Genomic DNA, 24310 nt, shown 5'->3' with positions numbered 1-24310 from the left:
CTTGGTCGCCAAGGCCAGCGGCCTCCCTTAAATGGTTGCTACGGGGCAGGTATCAAACATTCAAGAGTTGCACACAGTCACGGTTATAGAGGGTATTAAATAGCAACAAAGAGACAGTTATTCTGCAATAATCCGCCCTGCTGACTGCAAGTTATTCTCCAATAATCAAGAGGCGAGGAGCAAGCGGGACAGCACTGTGATCACAAGAGCATGGTTCTGCATGGAGTTTGACATGCACACACACTGACACACATGCACACACACGCACACACACACACACAGGTAATACCACATCAACCAAGACACACAAACTTGATTTACCACTTGCACATGCACACAACTCATGTGTTCACTCACATAATGTTCACTCATGGAGGTTTAGTGACAGACAACACTCCGAGTCCAAATAACCACGTTTTCTTTAAAGTTGGAAAATGTGTGTCTTGAATTGTTGTAATAAAGACACCTAAAACTATCGTGATGTTACGGTGAGTTTATTGGCGAAATGTACAGACTAGCAGCTGTTTGCAATAAAAAAATCATAGCCTTTGCTAACATTATGTATCCTTTTCCTTGTTTGTGCAAGGCTATGATCTCTTCTATGAATGCCGTATAGAGCAGTATTTCTAACATGCAATGAAACGTCACCGTTAACAGTCAAGGTATTTGAGGTTTTCTATCTCAAGCACACCTGATGCAACTAATGAAGCTCTTGATTGGTTGCATCAGGTGTGCTTGAGACCACACCTGATTTGCACATAAGGAATTCTATTCAGGGGGTTGAATATTTTTGAGACTGCAGTAGTCATTGAAAGTAGGATTTAGTGTTGAATTTGGATAAAATCCTCGCACTATTAGTTGTATTTAACTATTTAAACTGTTCCTGTGTAATTTGTTTATTGCAAACACCTTAAGAATTTTAAATGTTGCCAATTCACCTAAAATGCAATGGGGGTTGAATAATTTTGATTCAACTGTATATATCTTTCATTTTAACCTCTTCTATCCCTGTCCTCAACCAGGTCGGAGTGTGTGTGCATTCTTGGCTCACAGTTTCGTCGTGGGGCTGGTGTGTTGGATATGGTGTTTGAGTCTCCGTTCCAGCTCTTTACCTGCGGCTATGATACATTCATCCGACTGTGGGACCTTCGACTTAGCCCGAGGTATGTCATCGTCTCTCTTTTGTCAGGCTCAACAGTCAGCACTCTTGACACCAACAAATCACATTACATCCTCTGAATATGCTGCTGTAAACCTTTTTTTTTAACCAATGGTCCTCATGTATTCTTCGCAGCAGTGTATGTCAGTGAATATGGGATCTGTTAAATAGGGACACCTATTGTGCATCTGCTGTATAGTGCTTATATCTTAATCACAGTATACCATTTAGAACACCCTCCTCTGTAAAAAAAGCAACAGGACTGTGACATGAGCACAGGTGAGCAATGCAGTGCATTGTGGTATTTTAGAACAAGGAAGCTACAGTAGGGCCAAGTAATAGTAATGGTGGAGTTAAATGTTACAGTGGTCTTTATATCTTATCCAACTTAAAAACCCAGTGTAGTGGTGAATGCATTTAATCCATCACTGGCTGCACATTGTAAGTATACACACATGGGGGTTCAGTGCCTTGTTCAAGGACACCTCTGCAGTAACCCAGGAAGTGAACTGGCACCTCTTCAGCTACCAGTCCACTTTCCATATTGTGGTCTGTAGCTGGACTTGGACCGGCCACCCTCCGGTCCCGAAGCCAAGTCTCTACCGACTACTGCCACCCCAATAAATGGTGAACAACCAATGCTTTGAGATGGCTACTGTGGCTACATATATATTATATATATATTATATTATAGAATATCTATATATATATATATATATATATATATATATATATATATATATATCTATTCTATATTATATGATCTATCATATATATTAGCTATATATAATGTATAATATATATTATATTGCTATTATCTTATATATAAATACTCTCTAAACATACTCATATATCTACATCTAATATATATCTCTCTCTATAGATATATCATATCTATACTATATTATACTATACATATATTACATACAAACCATCATATATATCAAAACCGCAGTGTAAAAATCATTCCGGGTCTTTTGTTTTATTTTCAGCAGTATGAGCACATGTCGCTATCCCTCAGCCCACTGTGGTTTCCATATTAATGCAGCTTCAGTATAAGCCAGCAGGGTCCATAACATGGTTGGAAAGGTTAGCATTTATTTTGGGGTTAGAGGGGTTTCACGCTTTATTTCTGGAGGATCAGTCAAGTACGATAAATCAGATCTGATTGTCGGATCGCTCTGGGGACTTTGAAAGGGGCTTGGTTGGGGTGAAGGTTGGCAGAGGGGGGTCCCTCTTTAGATATCAATAATTCATATGATCAAATCTCACCAGCCTCAAAAGTCCTCAAGGGTCATCCAGAGTGTTCAGGTTGTCTGGAAGTTAGGTCTCAGCACCAAAGAGAAATGAACTGTGATGAACAAAAAACAAATGCAGATTGTTTATGGTCCGATGGTGCTTATCAAATCAATGATCAGTTTGATTGTGAATTCTAATCCTTCATCTCTTCCATAGGAACGATGGTCAGATAAAATTATCTATCATCATGTGTCATTTTATATTGTGTTATCAATATATTCCACTGAGTTGTGACAGAGTAGATTTTTTTGAAAATTCAATTGAAAAAACTGTCATTTAGATAAACTAACCAGACATAAATGGCTGTCCTTGATAAATAATACAAACTGAATACCTGACAGTGTATATTCAGTCAACTAAAGGAAATCGACAACATTAATTGCAATAGATAATTAATAAAATAAGATGCCCTGCTCACAGATTTGCAAAATTGGTCTGATCTAATTGAAAATGTTAAAGGGACAGTTATTGTATAAACAGTATTTCTGTCACGCTTAAAAATATTTTTTAATCTGACAATTAAAGGTACAGTTTGTAATATATAGTGGCATCTAGCAGAACATATTTGGCAAAAGTTTAATATAATATTCATAAGTATGTTTAAATCGGTATATAATCACCCAAAAATAAGAGTCGTTGTGTTATCATTACCTTAGAATGAGCTGTTTATATTTACATAGGGAGCGAGTGTCCATCCACAAAGAAAGGACAAACCTGGCACTAGTGAGGGCCTCCGGATGTGGCCATCGGAAATGACTAGATATTTCATCAGCACTGTTACAGCATCACATTCCCTCCTTCCCAGAGTGCAGCGAGAAAGGCCCAAATGTGCTGACGCAGGGATTTAGGAAAAATGTCTGACATGCCTTTCCCGATATTAAGCGCAAAAATACTGACTCCTTTTTATCTCAACCATGTTAACTAACTGATGTATGTGATGTAGAAATTGATAAGGGGCTGATGCATGTGTGCACATTTCCAAGTTGATTTGGGATTTATAAAAGCAAATTGCGCATTGTTGGGCATACACCAGCTTTTATAGATGTTAACTTTTTTTGGTGTACATTCATTTGTACGTACGCAAACATTCAGTGAGGATTCTCTGTAAAGTTTTATAAAACGTCTGTTTTGACCACATTATAGCTAAAACTATACACTGTTACTTAAATAACAAACCATGGATAAGACCATCCTGAATGCTAAAAATAGTTTTTTTTAGAGCTGGTAATAGGGAGAAGCTGAGGACTATACAGACGTAGCTGAAAGTGAAGATCGGGGAGGCGAAAGATAAGTACAGGACGAAGCTGGACCAGAAACTTTAGCAGAATAACGTGAGAGCTCTGCAGCAGCTTGAGGAACATCACTGGTTTTGGATCGACTGGCAACAGAGGAGTTGTAGATGTGGACAGGGCCAACAAACAGCATCTGTTTCTTAATCAATTTGACACTGCGGTCCCCGACTCATTGGTTTTCTGCTCCCAGTCAGCATCTACTCCATTGCTCACCTCTCCCCTTTCTTGCAACTCCCCACCATCCTGAGAGAACTCCACTAACATAAAAATCTGGGAAGAACAGCAGCCAGCCAAGGAAGGACCTCAACAGATGAAGAGTGTTGTGGTGTTTATTGGGTCACAATAACAATAGGTAAAAATCAGAGGCTAAGCATCAGAAGAGAAGCCGGAAAATACAGTGCTTCCCAGCAGACCAATCACAGTCACAGCCACCTATGTCACTGGGATGTGCAATTAAATTTCTGTGGATGCTACATCGTAGCATCCACAGAAATCAAGAAGCCTAAATCAAGATTCATGGCCCTCTGCCACATATTTTGTTCTAAAAGGAGCAACTGTAATGTACACAATTTCCGCCTCGGGAATCAATGAGGTATTTCTGATCCTGATTCTGATATTCTTCTGATTATATAATGATATCATACCCTTATACAAATGACTGATGTCCAAACTAATGATTCCAACCATTTCTTCTCCACAAAGAGTTTTCACTTCTGTAGTGCATTACTGTGGGACATGGTTTACTGTTTTAAACATCAGTTTGATTGATTTGTGATTATTTCATACAGTGAGAGCCTGTTCTCATCAGAAAATTTCCGTATTGGTCAAACATTAAAGCAGCTTTTTAAACAACCTATACTGACATTTCTTGTTAGAGGGCGACCTCCGTCAGCCATACTAATTGTTGCAGCTGCAAACTAGGAAGTGAGAGGAAGTATAAAGAGAGAAAAGGCCATATAGGATAACATAAATTACAGATGTAACAGAGGTACATTAGTAATGGAAGTTATAGAAGTAATGTAGTGATTTTAGCCACAGTCATTATCTTTTCCTAAACCTAACCAAGAAGTTGTCCTGTCTAAACCTAACCACACTGTGACTGCACAATGACAGTCCCAATAGTTTTGTGAGATGCGGACAATCAGGAAATATCCTAATAGATATCATGAAAATAATTTCACCTATCTTCCAAACATACCTCTTAGATTACTATGTATATATACATTTATAATAATATACATGTACAATTTGAAAAAAAAGAGTGAAAAAATGTGTGTGTGTGTGTGTGTGTGTGTGTGTGTGTGTGTGTGTGTGTGTGTGTGTGTGTGTGTGTGTGTGTGTGCGTGTGTGTGTGTGTGTGTGTGTGTGTGCCCGCGCCCGCAAAATTAGTGTTTGTGTTTGACACTTTCAGGGTGCAATGTCAATGGATGACCTCCCCAATAAAGGTTTGCAAGAATTAGAGTGTGCATGCGTTCATATGTATGTGTGTATATGTGTGTGTTTGTGTGTGTGTGTGTGTAAGAGAAGAGAGAAAGAAAGACCTACAGACATCTCTGCTGCCCCATTGTCTGCCCCTGGTGTCTCTCCATAACTTATTGATGAGGCTGCACTAATGGAGGATCGATGTCTATTGGCAGAAAATACTTATCCCCAAAATACTTCCCGTCTCCTAACCACTGAAACGCCGCTGTTCACACAGTCTGCTGCCTTCATGTACGCATGCATGCTCACACACAAACACACACACATAAACACACACACATAAACAAACACACACACACACACAAAGTTCCCAAAACCACATTTATCACCACTCCCATAACAACATGGCTGTTACAGAATACCAGCGACACATACCTTACCTGGAGGTTGGTAATATTTGGCAACAAAACTATTCGGTTTATTGTCATTCAATGAAACAACATGGTTTTGTTTCAAATCACTATGTTACTTGGTAGTCGCCTAACAAAAAAACATAAATATGGGTAAAAATGAGCTGCTTGAGTTTTCAACCTATATTGTTGCTTCTCCGATGAGGACAGGCTCAACTTTTTTGATTTATACATTTTTAAAAATTTACTATTTCACCCCAAACACTCAGATTCAGATTTGAGGCATTTCTCATGGGTTGGAATCATGTCACTTTCATGATTTAAAATATCAAATATTATGACTTTATTTGAATTTAATTTAATTTGTCCAATGCATTTTGGTTCCTTGCAATTGGGAAACTATGATGTTCTAAAGAGATCCCCTTGTGGCATAGGGTTGTAGCACAAACTTCATCACAACCTTCCTGGTTTGACTCCAGCCTGGAACCTTTGTTGCATTTCATTTCCTTCTCTGTAAATCTTTCATGTTTATATCTACCGTGTCTGTTAAAAAAAAAAAAATTCCTTCTCTAGTCATCTATTATGCTGTGATGCAAGATATTACATAAAATAGAAAACACTTTAAAATCAAAGTCACTTCAAAAGTATACTTTAAAAGGTTACAGTTATATATCACTATCACAAGATTACACACATCAGTGGCAGAGAGCTGCTGGCCTGACCATCGGGAACATTTTGAAGTTAAGTGTCTTGCCCAAGGACAAACCACCAGCTCTGTGATCAGCGGACGTCCTGCTGTACCTACTGAGCCACAGCTGCTGTCAGACAAGCCTTTAAAAATATATTCCTCTACTTTCGAGAAGAGTTGCTTCATGTACATTAAATGATAGACACCATACCTTCAGCCTGCATATGAAGGATCGATACTGCTGGATAAGAAAAACCCCAGAAAGAGAACTTTATTTCCAGGACATCTGCAAATAAGAAGCATCTCCTGTCCATGTCAACGCGTGTGTAAACCCTCCTATCTGTTTCCACAGGAAGTGTGCGATGGAGTGGGAAGAGCCTCACGACAGTGCTCTGTACTGCATCCAGACTGACGGAAATCACATGATAGCCAGCGGTTCTTCATACTATGGTGTTGTACGACTCTGGGACAAACGGCAGACCAGATGCCTGCAGGTGTGTGCAATCTATCCTCAAGATGAAACTGACAGTGGTAAATCCAGTGTTATTAAGTTAGGGTAACTCAAATGCTGTAATAATCATTTTCATGAGCTGATCAAAATGTGAGACAATAAACGTAATGTTGTAATGTGATTTCATGTTGTGTTTGTTTTGCAGTTCTTTCAGCTGAGCTCACAGCCAGCGAGCAGCCCGGTGTACTGCCTGAGGTTCAGCAGCTCTCACCTCTACGCAGCTCTGGCCACCGCCCTGCACTCACTGGACTTTAGCCAGAACCCCATCTACATCAGATGATATAGGCACACACACACACACAGTTCATAAATATCTGATCCGCTCAATAAAGCTGTCTATTTTCACAATAAATATTTTCACATTTTCACAAGAATTGCTTATTCTGAGTCAGCAGTCAGTTTGGTGCACTGCTTTTGGTTTTAGAAGAACTGAGCACTGTTGATGCTACATGTTAATGACATTCCAGTAATATAGTTCTCCATAAAGTTTGGTGACAGATAAGTTTGTACACCCCTGGTGTTTTACAGAACACTGCAGCCAACAGCAACTTGAGCATTAATGTTCATACTCAAAGCTCCCCCGCTGGTGTTTGGCACAAGGCCAGCTGTGGCTATGGGCAGGTGTCAGCCCACCCAAACAGGTTTTTCCCACCTAATCAGAAGGTTAAAAAAATGTTTTTTGTTCAGCCAATGGACAGATAGCACAGAACATGGCAGTAATAAGTGCAATTACGTGAAAGATTAAGTGAAAGATCTGCTTTATGCTCACTCAGACTGCAGAAAAGAAGGGATTTTTGGAATGAAGTGAGGAAGACATGACAAAGAATTGCCAAACTCTTGTTGAAAGAACAGAAAACAGAAAATTATAAGAATAAAAATCCTATATGACTCATGAAAATACTCTTCTTATAAAAAGGTGTTTACAACTCCATAAGGTTAATATTGACTGGAATCATTTTAAATGGCGTTTTAAGATTTCCATTTATCTGTTTCTTCTGAAGTGAAGTGAAACACTTTCCTGGAGTTTACCAGCCAATTAAAGATAAATGTTAATCTACAGAATGATAACCATTTGTGAACCATATTTTAACAGCAATCAATTTGTTAGAGTTTAAAAATGTAAGCTTCTGTTAGGAACATCTGCGTTAAAATCTGGGATGAAAATAACAGTGGACAGAGAGAAAGTGTTACACTGAAAGCGAGCCTGAAAGGACTCATTTGTTGGACATGAGAAGCATGCCAGAGCCTGCCTGTAAAGGGCTAATCTGTTAGCTGGAGGCACTGGGACCACAAATGCTCAACACATAAAAATCATGTGCACACACTGTCTGTTGAGCCAGTGAGTAAGCCCCAGTGAGGAAAACACAGGCTTTTCCTCTCTGAATTGCTGCCTGGACCCAGCTGAAGCCTTTGAGGGGATTAGGGCACATTAGCCTCATGACAAACCCATCTTATCACTGTAGAAACGCTGTTTGAGTTTACATACATTTGACCCCTGCACCGGAGACAACACAGCAGATGGGTTTGGAGTGTTTGACCACCCATATCCACGCTGTACAATGTAAGGATCCATTTGATGGACATAGATCAATTCTACATAATCACACCTCTGGATTATCAAACCACACATACACCTGGTGTTTCACACACAGGGATGGAACAGATTGAGTTCATGTCAGCAGGAGATGGAGTGTGTGTGTGTGTGTGGGTGTGTGTGTGTGTGTGTGGGTGGTTTGTCAGTTAAAGGAGTCGTCTAGTAGTAGCTCACATAATGTATTTACTCTCTACCAAGGCTTAGTCCTTACTGCAATGTCCCTTTGCTGCATGTTATTCCCTATTAACATCTTTTGACCATCTGTCTCTACTGACTAATAAAGTAGAAATGCCGAAAAAATCAATTGAATTAAAAAAGAGTCAGTAGAAAGGGACTGACAATCAAACTGGTGAACAGCAGTTGCTGTGATAACAGTTGTTTTGTTCTGTTAATGTAATAAATTACTCATTAATAGCTTTATTAACATAGCAAAAATTCACTTAAGAAAAACAAAGACAAACAGCCCAAGTTCTAGTTCTGCCACCAGGGGTCTCTCAAAACAAATCAAAAGATGTTGTGTGAACGTTGTGTGGGCAGGAGATGCTGCTCAGCTGCTCACAGCCAGCCAGCTCTAGAGGAGAGAGTTGGGGCAGAGCCACACCTTCCCGGAGGAATGAACACATTGGATTCTGCTCTGATCTGAAGACATTTACTAATCAGGCGCTCAGAAATAACCTCTAACTTTTTGGATTAAAAGTTGGATTTATCTTCACTCCCCTATGTCAACCTGACTGCATTAGCAATCCGTAGAGATGACCTTCATTGTCAGGTGATTATGAACTGTAATGTTGATTGTGGACTAGAGCTGGAGGGGAAATGTACGTCACTTTATGAATGTAATGTTACAGGTAGGAGAGGGGGAAAAAAGAGAGTCTCTGGAGTGCTGAGTTCAACGAGAGGTTGACCTGAATTCTCGCTGACGGACTCTCCCCTCAGGCCGTGCCGTTGCTCGCCAGCTTTAGGCAACCAAATGAAACACCCCATTACCTTCTCTGGGTATGAACATTTAAGGAAACATTTGTGATGATGTACTCATCTCAACTAAATGTAAAACAAAGCAGAATGCTTTGCAGATGCAGAATTCATACATATAGTATCTTTAAAATATGTTGAACCCAAAGCTTATTTATACATTCACCAATTTCAGAGAAACATTATCATTTATTTAGGTTGGTGTTTAGTTTACTATTCAAACTCTTTTCTCTCTATTTTTCATCTCTAACAATTCCTAAGGGGAATTATCCCACTCTTCTGCTGCTAACATGCTCCACTATGTCCACCAGCTAGACTTTAACTGTGTTCGTCTGCTGATTGTTGCTGAACAGGTAGTGCACACAGTGGGTTGTTTAGAGCTTTTTCACTGAAAATAACTTCCGGAAAATGACGACATGAGAGGACTGAGAGTGAACAAAAACAGTGAAGATGTTGCTAAAAAAACAGGGTGAATCTCACCAACCTGTCTGATCATGTGACCCACTGGAGATCTGTGCAGCGACATTGCTGTGCTACTGCTTTGGCAAGTAAAACGTAATAACTAACAAAAATGTGAGACTAGAATTATCCTGCAATTAATGCATTCTCTTTGAAGATGTGTATGGTCATTGTTTAAGCAGGAGAGATATACAGTAAAACTCCAGTATAACAAAGCAGTGTTTGAGTTTGCACTTGTGTGTTACTCTACCGGCCACACGTGTCCCAGGATTTCCATGGTGAGTCTGGGTGGTGACCTTTCCTGCTGGCCATTAATGGCATATATTAGATCATATGCTGTCCATTAGCTAATATACCAAGCCACTTAAGAGCAGTAGCCAGAGTGCGTACAGATATTGCACACCCATGCAGGAGATGTGACCCCTAGGGACTCCTGACAGTTGAATTAATCATAGAGGCCGGGAATGGGTGCAGTCTTTACAACAACAAACTAGGTTTTCTGGGTGAAACATTTTGTTAAATACAAGTACTTTAGCCAAGTCTAGTAATTTGAAGAATAATACCTTTGGCGAAAACAATGACTCCAGTCTAGTCTACTGTCCAATGTCTACTAAAGCATACAGGGATAGCTTTAGAGCTAGCAGCAGTGATATGGTCAGGATCGTACTGCAATTGGTGAATGATTTTGTACAATTTTGATACAAAAAAAGAATGTCAGAAACACTCCAGTAATTTCCTGTTACCTCCTAATTTTAAAAAGTCAAATAAAGGCAAGAATTGACCAAAAGTCATTGATTGTTGGGATGTCCCCATAACAATTTACATATAAAGAAGGAAATAACAATAACCGGTTTAAAGTTAGAACAAAACATGATATTTCTGACAGACAAGGACGAAGGTCAGATTGCACAGGACTATTTTCTAAATAACTGACTGCAAAAGTATAACCTTCTGGGTTCTGTTCCAGATGAAACCTCATTATAAATCTGATTTAAACTGGCATTTCGGTATTTCACAACGTGGGCCCTATATTTACATGTTTTGGTGTGTCAGTGATTCATACTTACAAAAAGTATAAATGTATAAATGGGCCTGGTACTGAACAATGTGTTTTCTTGTCTCTACATGTCTCTCCTTCTCCGTATTGTCACTCAGGGTTTGGGAGATTAGACCACTGCAGGAGAAGAAAGCCTCCTGCTTTGGCATCTCATGCCTAATACACATGTCTTGAGTGACATCATCTATTGCAGAGCTGTTGTTGAGTGTTGGCCCTGTGAAAAATTCCACTGTTTATCCCACCACCTGAGCTTTAGTTTCAATGTTTTCTCCAGACACTATATTGATTATTTTAATTTTACCTGAGAATCATTGAGCACACTGCTGAACAGATGACATCCTTCATTTTAGCTGTGAGCCAGGCATAAGCCCAAAATATACATGAGCCTATGAGCAAATATTAGACCATGGCTTGTTTTTTTTTTAAAAAAAAAGGCAAACAAGTCCACAAAATTACACCAAAAGAAATGTTATTTGTCGATGCCCTCCAGAACGACACCTTCATAAGCAAGAGGATGTCATCTTGCCCATAACTGTTGCACATCACTGTTTATGTTATGATAACAGTATGGGTACAGTTTGGTTAAGCTGAGGCACAAACACTGGTTGATTAAGTTTAGGCACTATGCTAAGATTAGGAGAGCAACCCATTTTGCCACCATGGTTACACTAATAAACACCACAATCCAACCAAATGACACTGGACCATGTTAACACAAACAAATCCTCTGCACTTAACGATAACTAGTCTTCTTATTTATTGCAAGGGACTAAACCGATGTTACGAGCCATCTGTGGTGCTATTCTTTCATGATCACAAGGACAAGAAAATCATGTGGGTGCCTAACCAGACAAATGGATGGATGATGGCACTATACAGAACATACACCAACAAGACAGTCATCAAGGAGGAAAGCAGAGAAATAAGCAGAGAAATGAGAAGAGACCTCAACATCAGCACCAAAGATATGTGGCAAGCAATCCAAAACACCAGAAAGCATGAGGCCACGTCGACTGAAAACTTTCATATTTTTTATGTTTGCTTTGATTGTCCAGAAGATCTACCACTGTCAGTATCCACAGCAGATATAAGAGGAATCTTCCAGACGATTAATGTGTCAAGTCTAAAAACCCTGTGGCACTCCCCTGTATTCTGATGCTCTAGTTTTGGAGGTAGTTATGTGTTGGAACTACTTCTTAATTAACGACAGCCCTCCACCTTGCAATCATGTGCAGTGGCTCCAGCTGCATTGTAGGTTGTAGGATACAGTCAGTGAGGGAAGACTTTTAGTTTTGGTCACTGTACAGGCACAACAGTACCAATTCTTGCAACCTCACTGTGAATACAAGACACTGGGAAGCTGAATGTAGCCTGAAAATCCTTGTTTTCACATTTCCATGTCAGTCAGTGAGCACTAGAAGTGATGGCAGGTGTATATTTGAACACTGGACAGAGCTGGACTAGCTGTTTGCAGTCTTACTGCTAAAGTAGGCTAACTACATACTGTAAAAAAAAAAACAACCTCTGGAGGTGAGCCTTTAATGGGGATTTCCACAGCATCAGCGCAGAGGACTGCTACAGCTTTCCTAAACCAACAGAGTAACCACTGTACGCACCTGTCACACATGGAAATCCACCAGCCTGTGACTCAGTCTTTTTTCACACAATGGCTAACCTGTAATTTACCCATTGGATTTACCCCAGCACTTAACAAGACCATCACAGTAACTTGAGGAGATGTGAAGAATCGACCGCTGTTTTCTTTGGCCAAGTTCCCTGAGGCTGAATAGAATGGGCAGCTTCTCTTGGTGTGAGGCTTGTTTCTTTATGCTCTGAGACCTGGCTCCAAGCTGCAGTGGTGGCAACGACAATAAGTAGGATGTCAGAAGCACCTCACTGCTTGAGGATGGTGTGGTATTAGGATAGGTTATTGTGCTCAAAGTGTTGGGGCTATGAGCAGTGTTCTTTTTCTCTGACCTGAGGAGCTTCAGTTTGGCTGCAGAGGGCTCTCTCACAGTGAGAGTCCTGCCGAAGATATATTTTTACCAATGGAGCCATCTGGTGTTAATAAAGTGAAGTCCACATCATCATCACAGCAGGAAAGGCTTAGCTATTGAAAGGATAGCTACACTACACAAATAATCTTGATATTATATACTTTTATTCCTTTTCTTCATTTGTACATGGGTTGTATCATTTTGATACAAAACATTTTCTCCATTTCCATTTTTTTTCCTTTGCTGTGTTATATAATTTACTGCCACAAAACCCCTATTTGCCATTTTGATGATTGAATCACCATATTTTATTCTTCATTATCATGAGAAAACCCCTGGAAGCACATATTGAATTCACGTTTTAAAACTTTGAAAAATGTATATGTACTTCTGTAAATAAATGTTATATTCAAAATAAATGAACACGATGTGTGTGCATACATGCACGTTTATTTAACTCACCAATGCTCAAAAAGATGCTGATGCTATTTGATATTAGATTAGGCTTACTCTAATTAAAGTGGACTGTTGGACCCTGGTGTAGGTATGCACTCAGCTGGCTGCCAAGTATTAAATATGACATTTCTGTCCGCCTTTTGAAAGCACATGTTCAAATGTAAAATAGATATTTTTCTAGAATTGATTCACAAATGTTCAAAATCAATTTATAATGTTAACTAATAGTATCATGCTGACAAAACGAAAAAGGGGAAACTAAACTTCAAGGGTAGTGCAGCACCTGAAAGATTTACAGCACACGTTAAAACACTGATTGCCAGAATTTCTCTGAGGAGAAGGAGGAGGCTATATATTTGTGAATACTTAAATTTGCAATCAGTAGTGGTGGGGAGAGAAACATATTCTTTGACTGATTTTCAATGCCTAAACAAACTAAATAAACAAACTCAACAACAGAGTTTCATACTGTTTTACTTTGTTTATAGTTGCTGGACCCTGCCACCATCTAGCTTCAAACAGTGTTCTGGGGACCTTAGTTGTTTATTCAGTTATGTAAAAAAAATATATATATATATATTTCTGAGTTTGTATTATTACTCCATAGGTATTTTAAATAATACAATTCTGAGTTTAAATGTATTCTCCAATAGTGTCCCTTTTGACAGAACAGAGCAGTCATCACAAATAATAACACACACAAGACAATTTAGAACAACTAAATCAAACTTCATGATGGAGAAAATAACACAGTGGTCAGTCAGTTTTACCTCAAAAACTCTGTGCCTGCTCAGCATCTTGGGTATGATGGAATCCCTGGTACAGCAGAAAGGCTGCTCTCACTGCTGGATTGTGTTACCTACATATAGGCATGAATGCTGAAATATCAGTTAATTAGTGCTGTTAACTTTGTAAAATGAAAAGGCTGCAGATTATAGGGAGGGTCTAAAGACAGAGGATGTTGTTCACTGTGCAGCCCACTGACACATTGTGACTGTGACTTCTAGCCATATAAATACAATTAGACTGATTAGATTTAGATGATTTATCTTAATTTCCAGTTGTGTTTCCTATTTTATTTCAGCAGATTAAGGACTCCAGTGAAGGGTTTAGCACACAGCATACTGGAGCAAAGGACAGAAAATGATGCCTCCTTTTCTATTATTAAATCAAGAATCATTTTGAATTGAGAATCTTCTGGGCATGGCTGCGTGTCAGGGCACCCTATGTCCCGTTAATTAATACACAGTTCAATTCAATTCAATTTAAAAAACTTTTAAATTTGTTCCCGCGGGGCAATTGAAGGCATGTGAAGTAGTTTTACACAGACACAAACAAGTCAGCACTGTTTAGTACACACTACACGCTAATTTCTCCAAAATTAGAAACGAGAAACATGATTTGAAATCAGCTGCACCTGTGCCACCCCTTAGTCTATACTCCCAGACACACATTTCCCAGCCTCCCTTTCCCAATCCTCCCAGCTTTGACCGCTCTCCTGTCAGTCATTCCTGGGACCCCCTTGCTTAGGGGACCACAGGCCTGTCAGACCTCCAGCAGCCCCTCAAAGAAATATCCTTCCTCCTGTCACAACCCACCCGTCCCTCCCCTACCTCACCCCCATCTCCCCTACCTCACCCCCATCCCTCTCAGGCTCACCAAACAAAAAATAAAGTCACATTGATGAGAGAGTGGCCAGGGCTCCTGCTTTGCAGATCAGTCAGTGGATATCTGATTGTCACTCACGGGTTGGACCCTTAATCCTATTGTTTCACTGACAGGATTACTCTCTGTGTTCCCTCTCTCCCTGTGGCTGCGTGCGGGAGAAAAGCCAGATTAAGGGGATTAGCGTGTATCCTCCTGACTTGTCAAACTGGGATGTAAGAAACCATTGACTCTCTTGGGGACCCTGAATGAGGAGAGGCAGAGTGGTGCCTAAAGAAGAGGTCATGAAAGGCAGTGAACAAGCCAAAATTCCTGAAAGGACAATGTGATTTGTTTCTTTTTGTTCCCTCAAACCAGGCTGAAAGGTTCAAAGGGCTGGCCCTAAAGACAGGAGTTAGAAGAAAAGAGGGAGACAGGGAAACATTAGTTGACGTTTGGCAGGCTGATTTCATATCACTGAAAAGAAGTTCTCTCTAACTCTGATGTACTGTTCTATTAAACAGGTCAGCTTGTGCAGGTTGAACACTGAAGAGTTGTAGTATAGTTATGGTCAAGTTTTTAAGCCTGTATTTCTTATAATGAGCTGTACTTCCTATACCAAATGTTGAAGCCTAACCCTCCCACCACACTTTAATTTGCATTCTTGAATCACATGTCCATGCATTCCTTAGCCCGTGGACTGTAATAAAAAGGCATAGAAAATAGATTTTTGTCTTGTCATGTCATTATAATCTCATATGACTGAGCCTACAATTAAAAATATGAATTCCTATCTCATAACATATCAGACTTTGATCCTTTGTCTGCCCGCTCATCCGTGTGTCCAAGGCCATTTGTTTAATTTAAAAAGATCTAGGCTACATATTTGGGCATTTTGTTGAAAGTAACTAAAAAGTAGCAGTACAAGTAATAAACACCCTGTCCTGAAAATGGCACATATGACACCACTGACGAAACACACGAGCAGGCTTCACTACATGAATCATGTTGTGAAGCATTTGAAAAGCGTCAGTCTGTATTCACACCTCACATTCCATGGAGCCCGTGGCTTCAGACAGCCAGACATACAGGGCAGCAAGTGTGAGATCATTTTAAGACTAGTGAGTACATTATTGTTGAAACTGAGGTTTCAATCTGTGGAACAAACAAACAAACAAACAAACAAAACATTAAAGATTTGGTTCACCCTTAAATGAATAATTTAAAAAAAGTTTGACAGCCATCTTCTCTGTATTAGGGTGGGAGAAATATCACAGACAGATATCTAAAACCTCAAGTTGGCTGGATACCACAAGAGTTAAATGACAAAATATGTCATCAAGTTAGAAATCAGGTTTTAACCGCCCTTTAATGATATTTTGCCTGGTGACGGATGATGCACACGTCAACGACGCATCATTTATGAGTGACAGCAGGAAAAGCCTATCACCGTCCGAGAAATTACTCTATTCATGAATGGACCAATGGCAGAGGGGAAGAGCGATCTGAGGGGAACAATTGTTGAAGTTTAGCTGGACGTGTTTTGTTTTGGTTAGCCACCAAGGCCGAAGTTTCGTTAACAATGCGACTGTTTATCAACTGCTTTGTTGTAAAGAAATATTAGTCTGTGATGTTTTTGGCAATGGTGTCACTGAAGATCAACGTTGGGACAGACAATTCAGCGACGGCGGCTACAGTCGCAGAGGTAGTGAAACGGCAACTTCTATCGTCAACTGTTACCCGACATTCTTACCAGTAAAGTTACGGCAGCTAGTTAGCTAACTACTTAAATTAAACTGGTCTGTTAGCTAAAGTGTAGTAACCCGAGTTTGACTCTTCAAACAGTCGAATTTCATTCTTTGGTTGCTTCATACAGACTTCTTGTTTGAAGCTCTTCCTGCTAACCTAAGGGCAGTTTTCGTATTGGCACAAAAGGCACAAACATGGGAAAGTTCCTAAAGTTGGCCGTGCTGTTTAAATAACAAGTTAGGCTAGGCGTTGTCATTGTCGGAAACATTAGCAGGGATAGACCAAAACGTGCATTTTGATTTTCCTTTCACACCGAATGACACCGACGATTAGCGAAACACCAGCTTGGGCTGTCATTTACATGCTTGCTGTAATGTTATGTAATGGCACAGCAAGATTGAAAGTAATTTGCTACACGGCAGCTTTTACACTCAAAGGTAAGCTCTGAATAAAGGTATTTAAATCGTTAGTCACATCATTCAACCAAAACATCCAGTGAATTATGCGTTTACTGTAGTGATAGCAAACGTTGCTGGTGATAATATCGTGTGACTATGTAAGAGGTCTGCGCTAAGTGTTAACAGGAGAGCAATTAAGAGTGATATATAAACAGACTTACAGCATCGAACATGGTGAATTATGATTATTATTATGATTATGCACTGTTCAGACTGTGAAATGGGACACGTAGGTCAGCACTTTGTACAATTGTGGAAATTCGCTAAAGGAATGGGACAGGAATCTGCAGAATTAGACTTGCTTAAAGAGTATTATGACAACTGCAGATGGACATGGTAGTTCAACATGACATTTACAGCATTAGTTGCCTGTGTTACATACCTCCAGTGAGGTCACAGTGCAGCAGTGTTGACATCTTATTCCAGAGGCTCTGCTCAGAGATGAACACAGGTAGCTTTCTAAAGCAAGAGTAGCATCTGTATAAGACAAAGACGCTACATTTGAATGATTGTTCAATTGGTTAGTTTTGATTCACAGAAAGTCAATCGCATCTGTTTTGATAATCACTTAATCGTTTTATTCGTGGAGGTCGGGACTACATAATATATTTACTGTATTTTTTTCAACATTTAACACTTTCACTGTCTATTTACATTGTCTATACAGCGCCGATACTGATAGCGATTATTAGTAATAATTGAGGAGACAGAGAACTGATATTTGAAACTAATATAATGTAGAGTAAAAATAAAAATCTTTTGAATTTGATATAACACAAACTCCAACACAAAGCTGTTCTGAAATACATTAACGCATATGTTTCATTGAAATAGAACTTATTATTTATTATTTAGCCCTCCAAAACATAAAAGTGCACTTCAGAATAATATACTACTGGAATATAATTACTAATGCATCAATGTGTTAATCACTTTAACTGGTTAACGGAAATCTCATATTGTTTGCTTTTACATTGCTGGATAGCTTTATCTATAACAGAACATCAATTAATTGCTTGATTTTTATTTTAAATTAATAACCTGAATCGGCAAGTTAACTACTAACCTAAGTCATCAAATAAATCTAGCGAAGTAAATAGTATAATATTTGCCTCCATAATGTAGCAGATAAGAAGTTTCAAATACGCGACTAAAAAAACGGTCTTGTTACTCAAAATTGAACATGCACATCAACCTACTTGAGTAACTGTACTTAATTACTTCCTCACTGGGATTAACAGAGACCTTAGATGCAGTTTTATAACATCTTAAATATCTAACAACAATATCCTGAAGAAGTGCACCTCTCTAATGTTCCAAGGAAGAGTGAGACAGCTTTAGGACACACTTCAGTAATGTTGCTACAGTTAACTTGTTGAGTTTAGGGGCATGATTGTCCCTAGTCATTGCAAGAAGTATTATTAAGGCTTATCATTGTTTTGCTAGTCAAAAGGCTAAATGATGGACCAACACATGCACTTGTTGACATTTGCTAATACAGTCAAATTAGCTCCAAGAGACTTGACATGAGGATACGTTATTATTGGCTAACATTTCATGTAAAAACACCAACTCATATTCACGAGCTGCTGCTTTCAGACAGGCTAACGTTATCACTAACATCACAACACTAACACCAAAGTGCATTATTCTTGCATTCGTGTCGTAACTGGGACACTGTTCATGCTTGTCACGGAAACGGAAACAGATCATAGGATTGTGGTGTTTTTGGAACTTCAGCTGCATTTCCCTCCCCACTGTCACATGGGCATGCCTTTGCCATGAGGGTTGAACTTAGTCAGCAATTCAGTGTTTGGGTGTGTCAAAATGGAATTTAGATAAATGACAGGATTCAAGGGGGGGGGGGGGGTTGTAATTAGATGATTAGTGTTATTCACTTCAGCTGTCAGTGATTTTGATATGGCCGATCGGTGTATGTCTTCAGAGGGAGTCAGTCCTTCCACAGGGTCCGCTTACACACTGGACCTTTATTGTAATTTCAGAGCACATTTCCAAACACATAATTAATTATTCTGAGTGATTTATAATGATCATGCATTGCAGAAAAATTACCATAAATCTCAGTTCTTGTTACTGTGTTAGAATGCTTGTGTGTTGCTCCAGGAGCTTCATCATCCCAGTTTGTGTCACAGAGTGGTGTGTTTGTGTATTTACAGGCCAAGTTGGTGTGCCAGGGAGTAAACAACCAGAGCTACATCTGTGAATCTGGTCACTGCTGTGGAGAGACACAGTGCTGCAGCTACTATTATGAACTTTGGTGTGAGTTACCCACCTCTTCCTTATTCATTCCTAGTGTTTGAAACATCCTTTTTCATGTAACTTCTTAAATGATATAAAGCAGAAATACACTAATACATAAGAATTTGTGTGTCCATTTCTTTGATATTCAATTGAGAATCCAGAATCAAAAAATGATTGGTTTATTTGTTTTTTTGGGAGGTATGAGTCTGATACCAAAAAACACACTTATTACCATCATTGAGTTTGATATTTGATTTTTCTGATATGTGTGACCCAGAAGTTATTTATCATGGCTTCACTGACTCACACAGTAGGTCTGAGCTGTAGCTTTGCCATCTCTGACTCTAGAATTCCACTGGTCGATGTTGTGGAACGGCTCTGGTACAGATTTGCTCCATCATCTTTACCGGTAACCCCCACTGGCTGCGTTTTGAGTCCGGCATGGCGCAGCACTGCCAGACAGCTGGAGTTGGGAGACCAAGGGGTTCCTACGATAATCTCATAATCACTCGTGACCACAGTTATGGGTATGTGTGATAAACACAACAACACGAAGTGTTCACGATCGAAGGATTATTAGTAGAGCTTGTTTTTGTCTCTTTTATTTTTTTGTTTTTGTGCTGGCATCAACACGGAGTGTTTGATTATGAAAATTAACCAGATGTTATGTTGTTGTTTCGGTGTGTGACTTCCTGTCTACCCTGTGCTGAATTCGGCTGAATTGCTGCGTCGTACTCCAGCATCCGACAGAAATAGAAGCCCTGCGTATCTTCTCCGGAAGGGAAGGGTCTGGAGTGCCAGAGCTGAAACAGAGCAGATACGCAATGCAGCCGAGGCAGTGGAAGTAAACAAATAGACTAAAGTGAAACCAGCAGACCAGACACGTATCTGGTGGAATTTAGGGGTTGGGCGCTTTCCTGGTCTTTTGCTGCTCCTCTTGGGGTATTCATCCTCTAGAGCCAATCTTCGCTGCAACTGCAGTGTGTCTGGACTTGTTAGGTATAGAGGACAGGTCAACTCTGCCATCTGGCCTGTTCGCTGTGGTGGCAGGGCAACTGGCTCATAATTCACTGCATCAGCTCTGCCGCTGGCTGGTTCTTATTACATGCCAAACACAGGAAAAATAGTAGGAATGAATAGGACTCCTGCCCACGGCTGAGTGCCCATTCTTGGCTGTCCTCTAGTGTGGGACCCCCCACCAGTGCTCTGGACAACTAGAGGGAGTGAGGGAGTTGTGGCCTACTGTGTGGTCTACTGTGTGCCTCAATAAAGCTATAATAAATAACTTTGGAGTCACACAATATGGATGAATTAGATATCAAAATGTAATTTGGCCCGTGGCCTGTTTTTAACTCCCTCTTTTTGATCTGAGCATCTCTCTATAAAAGCAAGGAATCTCTGTCTGTCTGTCTGTCTGTCTGTCTGTGTTTGCCTCAAATATCTCTGCGGATCAGGATCAGACTGACCTGAGAGTTTGAACATGGCTGCTGCATGGTTCAAGGGTGTGCAACGTCGCATTTGTTTGGACTGCATGATACCGTTAACCGGACCGAGTCTGTTCCGGTCTGAGGAGATCCGGAGACGCGCGGACAACAAAGTGGAATCGGAATCTGTGGATGTTCGTGTGTAGGTAGCTGCTAGCCGCTAGCCGACCCGCCTCCCGAGGCGACGGACCGGACGCAACGGCACGTCCAAAACCGGACTTAGGACTTAGGGTAGATAATGTCCGCCACGCTTTTTCGCGAACATTGCCGTCACATTTGCTTTGTGTCTGATGCAGGAAGAAATGGTAAAAACGGGCTTTTGTCAATAAAGTGTCCGCAAGCAGCAAGTTTGGTTGTTAAGGAACAGGAAGTTGTGTGAGGGACGGAGGCGGTGATGCAGACAGCGACAGAGATGGCGAGTTTTTAGAGTTGAGAGATTTGTGACATATAGCGTGTTTGGAGTGTATAGTTAGTGTGTAATGTAGTGTTTGGTGTGGTGTGTTTAGTGTGTAGTGTAGTCAGTTTTTTGTGTTGTGAGTCAAAACAAGGAGGAGACGGCTGGATGTGGAGCAAGCAGGAATGAGCTGAGCCTGAGGCACTGCCTGCATTTAAATGTAAATAGTTACATATAACTTTGTAAATTTCAAAAACTTGCATTATAACTAATGCAATTGGTTCATTAAACTGTTTGTTGTTCACACAGTAACAAATCAAAATTTTTCCTACTCTGATTTTATGTTATTTTGCTATTTTAGGTCCATAGTGTTAATATAATATGTCAAAATGAAAAAATAACTATACAGTCACACATGTGAGGTCAGGGTTTCCTGCAGACCTTATTTGGCCAGGCGCCCCGTCCGGCCTGAAATCTGTAGCGCCCAGGCTAGAATGTCGGGCAAAAAAAAAAAAAAAAAAAAAATTGATGCGATGCAAGCGACAAGGCAGCGCTTAAGAACTAATCTACCAGCGCACATAGATCAGGCATGTGATTTTCCGGATTTTTCGATATGAAAATGCGACCCTCGTGAATCATGCAAATCCGCTTTTTTTTTTTTTTTTGGGGCGGTGGGGGGGCGTAGGACCGCCATTAACCACCAATAGGTTTTAGCAGACCAGGGCCCGTATTCACAAAGACTTTGATCTTAACGTTAGGAGTACTTCTAAATCGGACTAAAAGTTTTTATGTAGGAGTCGTTTCTTAAAAGTAATTCACAAAGCCGCTGAGACCTACTTTTAGTTATGAAAACAGTGAACTCCTAAACTAGAAGTAACTCTCTGTTGCTATGGATGACGTCATTTATAAGGACGCACTTAGAAGCGCTGACAACGGTGATTGGTTGTTCAGTGACAGGGCAGCCCATTGAAAAGTCATTTAGGCTACGCAATGCATGAAGTGAAAATAAGGAAGTTGCCTACAAGCCCATGACAAAGCCTATGAAAAGATATTGGATAAAGAAATGTGTTTATGATGAGAATTAAGTGCCCCCCCCCCCCCAATAAAAGCGGCATTTGCTCGAAAAGCTGCGTCAAACCACTCGCCATTAAAATTCGGGAATCGTGTGTTGATCCGGGCCATTTCGCAACAATGTCAAGTATATTGTAAGATGCGTCAAAGACAATTTGTGTATTGATGGAATGCAACTTTTTCCGATTGACAAAAGCCCTATTTGTACGGGACTAGTATAACGTGGGGACCTCCAGTAATTTGTAATAATTGCGGAGGTCGTCTGTGATCTATATCCCGTGCGAATCTGCCATGTCCGTAATTTGTAAAGTAAAATTCCCACCGCAAATTATCTATCATATTTCACCAAACACAGAGGTCATGTGATAATATCAGTCCCGTGCGAATCGGCATCTCTGTGATTTGGGATCGTTTTTTGTTTTTCTTAAGGTTTTTTGTGTTTTCCACCTTTTTCTGCCTTTTTCCCGGTCGAGAATTATGGAGGCTGCGTTGGGAATTATGAATGAAAGTTTTGACAGCATTTTGGGTGCAAATTCAGGAGGCTCATCAGAAGAGCGAAATTTCGAAAGATGATTAGATGGATTACATGCATGGCAGCATGTGGTAAGGAACATTTTTCCACCTTTCAACAGGCTCACCAGTTATTATATTAAAAATATCCATATATAACAGTTGTGCTGCTCCAGCAAGGGCTTCGGTGCGATCGACCCGGGGATAATGTCAGTAAAACACAGACTTTGCTTATCCTGTGCCGCACGAAACACGGACGTGGTGGGATAAATTCTAAATCACTTGAGGTCCCCAGGTAATACTAGTCCCGTGCGAAGAGCTGCATTTTCCCCGTAGCCAAATACCGGTGTGTATTTTAACTCTGGCGTTATTGGATTGTTTCGGTTGATTGGGAACGTTATTACGTCCCTCACCAACTCAGCCACAACTTCAGTCCCTTCACGGTCCATCTGACATCGTTTTAATAATTCCCTGTCATTGAGCGTCTCCAAAACATTTGGCTGTGACCAGGTCTTAGCGAGTTAGGAGTCCTCTGGACTACTTCTAAGGTCTCCCAGAGTTAGGTGCTACTTTTAGGCTTAAAATGTTTTGTGAATAACTCTTATTTTCAAAAATTAGGAGTCCTAAAGTTACGACTGACACGCCCATTATTTTTAGGAGTTGCTCCTAAATTCGCCTGTTAGGAGCTACTTTTAGCCTTAAGATTCTTTGTGAATATGGGCCCTGGTGTTTATTTGGGACAGGCGTTTAATTCCCTCCTCACAAAAATCCGGGATGAAAATGTCACAAACTTCTCCAGCTTCTCGGTGAATTCTCTGGCATCCTTCTGGGCAACAGTAGTCCTCTGCGAGTGAAGTTGTTGCGGCGGAGGAAACGATTCAGCCGACCACCAATCGCTGCAAACTCCTCATCTCTGCTGTCACTCAAGGTGGCGGACATTTGTTTCTCCATGGACCTGATCATTTTGCGGGACACTCTCTCGTGGCGTGCTCGTTTGCTGATAACTCATTCCCGCATGTTTATCTGAAGCTCCTCGCCAGCCTTCTTCCTCCCTCCACCAGGCAGCCTGGTCCTGTTGCTGTCCTCCTCAGACAGACGCTATAGCTCAGTTTTATTTTTTCGCTCTCTTGAGGTTGACAGAGAAACATCTAGCGGCTGCTTCTACCGAGTTTTCCTCTACATATTTTATGACAGAAAGTTTGCTGCACTTGAGTCATGTCGAGTGATGACTGACAGAAAGCAAGCGCGATACGTAAAAAAGGCGAACCACATGATGGACCACGTGATTATTATGTGTTTATGTGTTTACAGCTGCTAATGTATGTAACGCTGTTACTGTGATGACACATGACAGTTAAATATTGAATCTGTCTATAATAACCACATCCTGACATGTAACTGTGATTTTTGATAATCTAAGTA

At 40.3% G+C, this 24310-nt stretch overlaps 2 protein-coding genes across 3 annotated transcripts in view; both read left to right on the top strand.

Annotated features, from left to right (window-relative positions):
* The window catches only part of fbxw4 (F-box and WD repeat domain containing 4), a 56941-nt gene extending 49268 nt beyond the window's left edge, over positions 1 to 7673 (top strand). For both annotated transcript variants that reach the window (XM_030441535.1, XM_030441536.1), the window contains 3 exons: positions 1023 to 1163; positions 6623 to 6764; positions 6927 to 7673. In XM_030441535.1, coding sequence (XP_030297395.1) covers positions 1023 to 1163; positions 6623 to 6764; positions 6927 to 7061 — 418 coding nt within the window. In that variant the 3' untranslated portion in view covers positions 7062 to 7673. The remainder of the gene's footprint in view (positions 1 to 1022; positions 1164 to 6622; positions 6765 to 6926) is intronic.
* Positions 7674 to 16454: 8781 nt separating this feature from the next.
* Positions 16455 to 24310, top strand: part of wbp1la (WW domain binding protein 1-like a) — a 12856-nt gene continuing 5000 nt past the window's right edge. Inside the window, exons 1-3 of the mRNA XM_030442196.1 lie at positions 16455 to 16665; positions 19345 to 19486; positions 19951 to 19956. Coding sequence (XP_030298056.1) covers positions 16591 to 16665; positions 19345 to 19486; positions 19951 to 19956 — 223 coding nt within the window. The 5' untranslated portion in view covers positions 16455 to 16590. The remainder of the gene's footprint in view (positions 16666 to 19344; positions 19487 to 19950; positions 19957 to 24310) is intronic.

This window comes from Sparus aurata, chromosome 15 (assembly GCF_900880675.1).
Source record: "Sparus aurata chromosome 15, fSpaAur1.1, whole genome shotgun sequence".
Lineage (NCBI taxonomy): Eukaryota > Metazoa > Chordata > Actinopteri > Spariformes > Sparidae > Sparus > Sparus aurata.
Note: the sequence above shows the minus strand (reverse complement) of the source record. Positions and strands in the feature narration are given on the sequence as shown.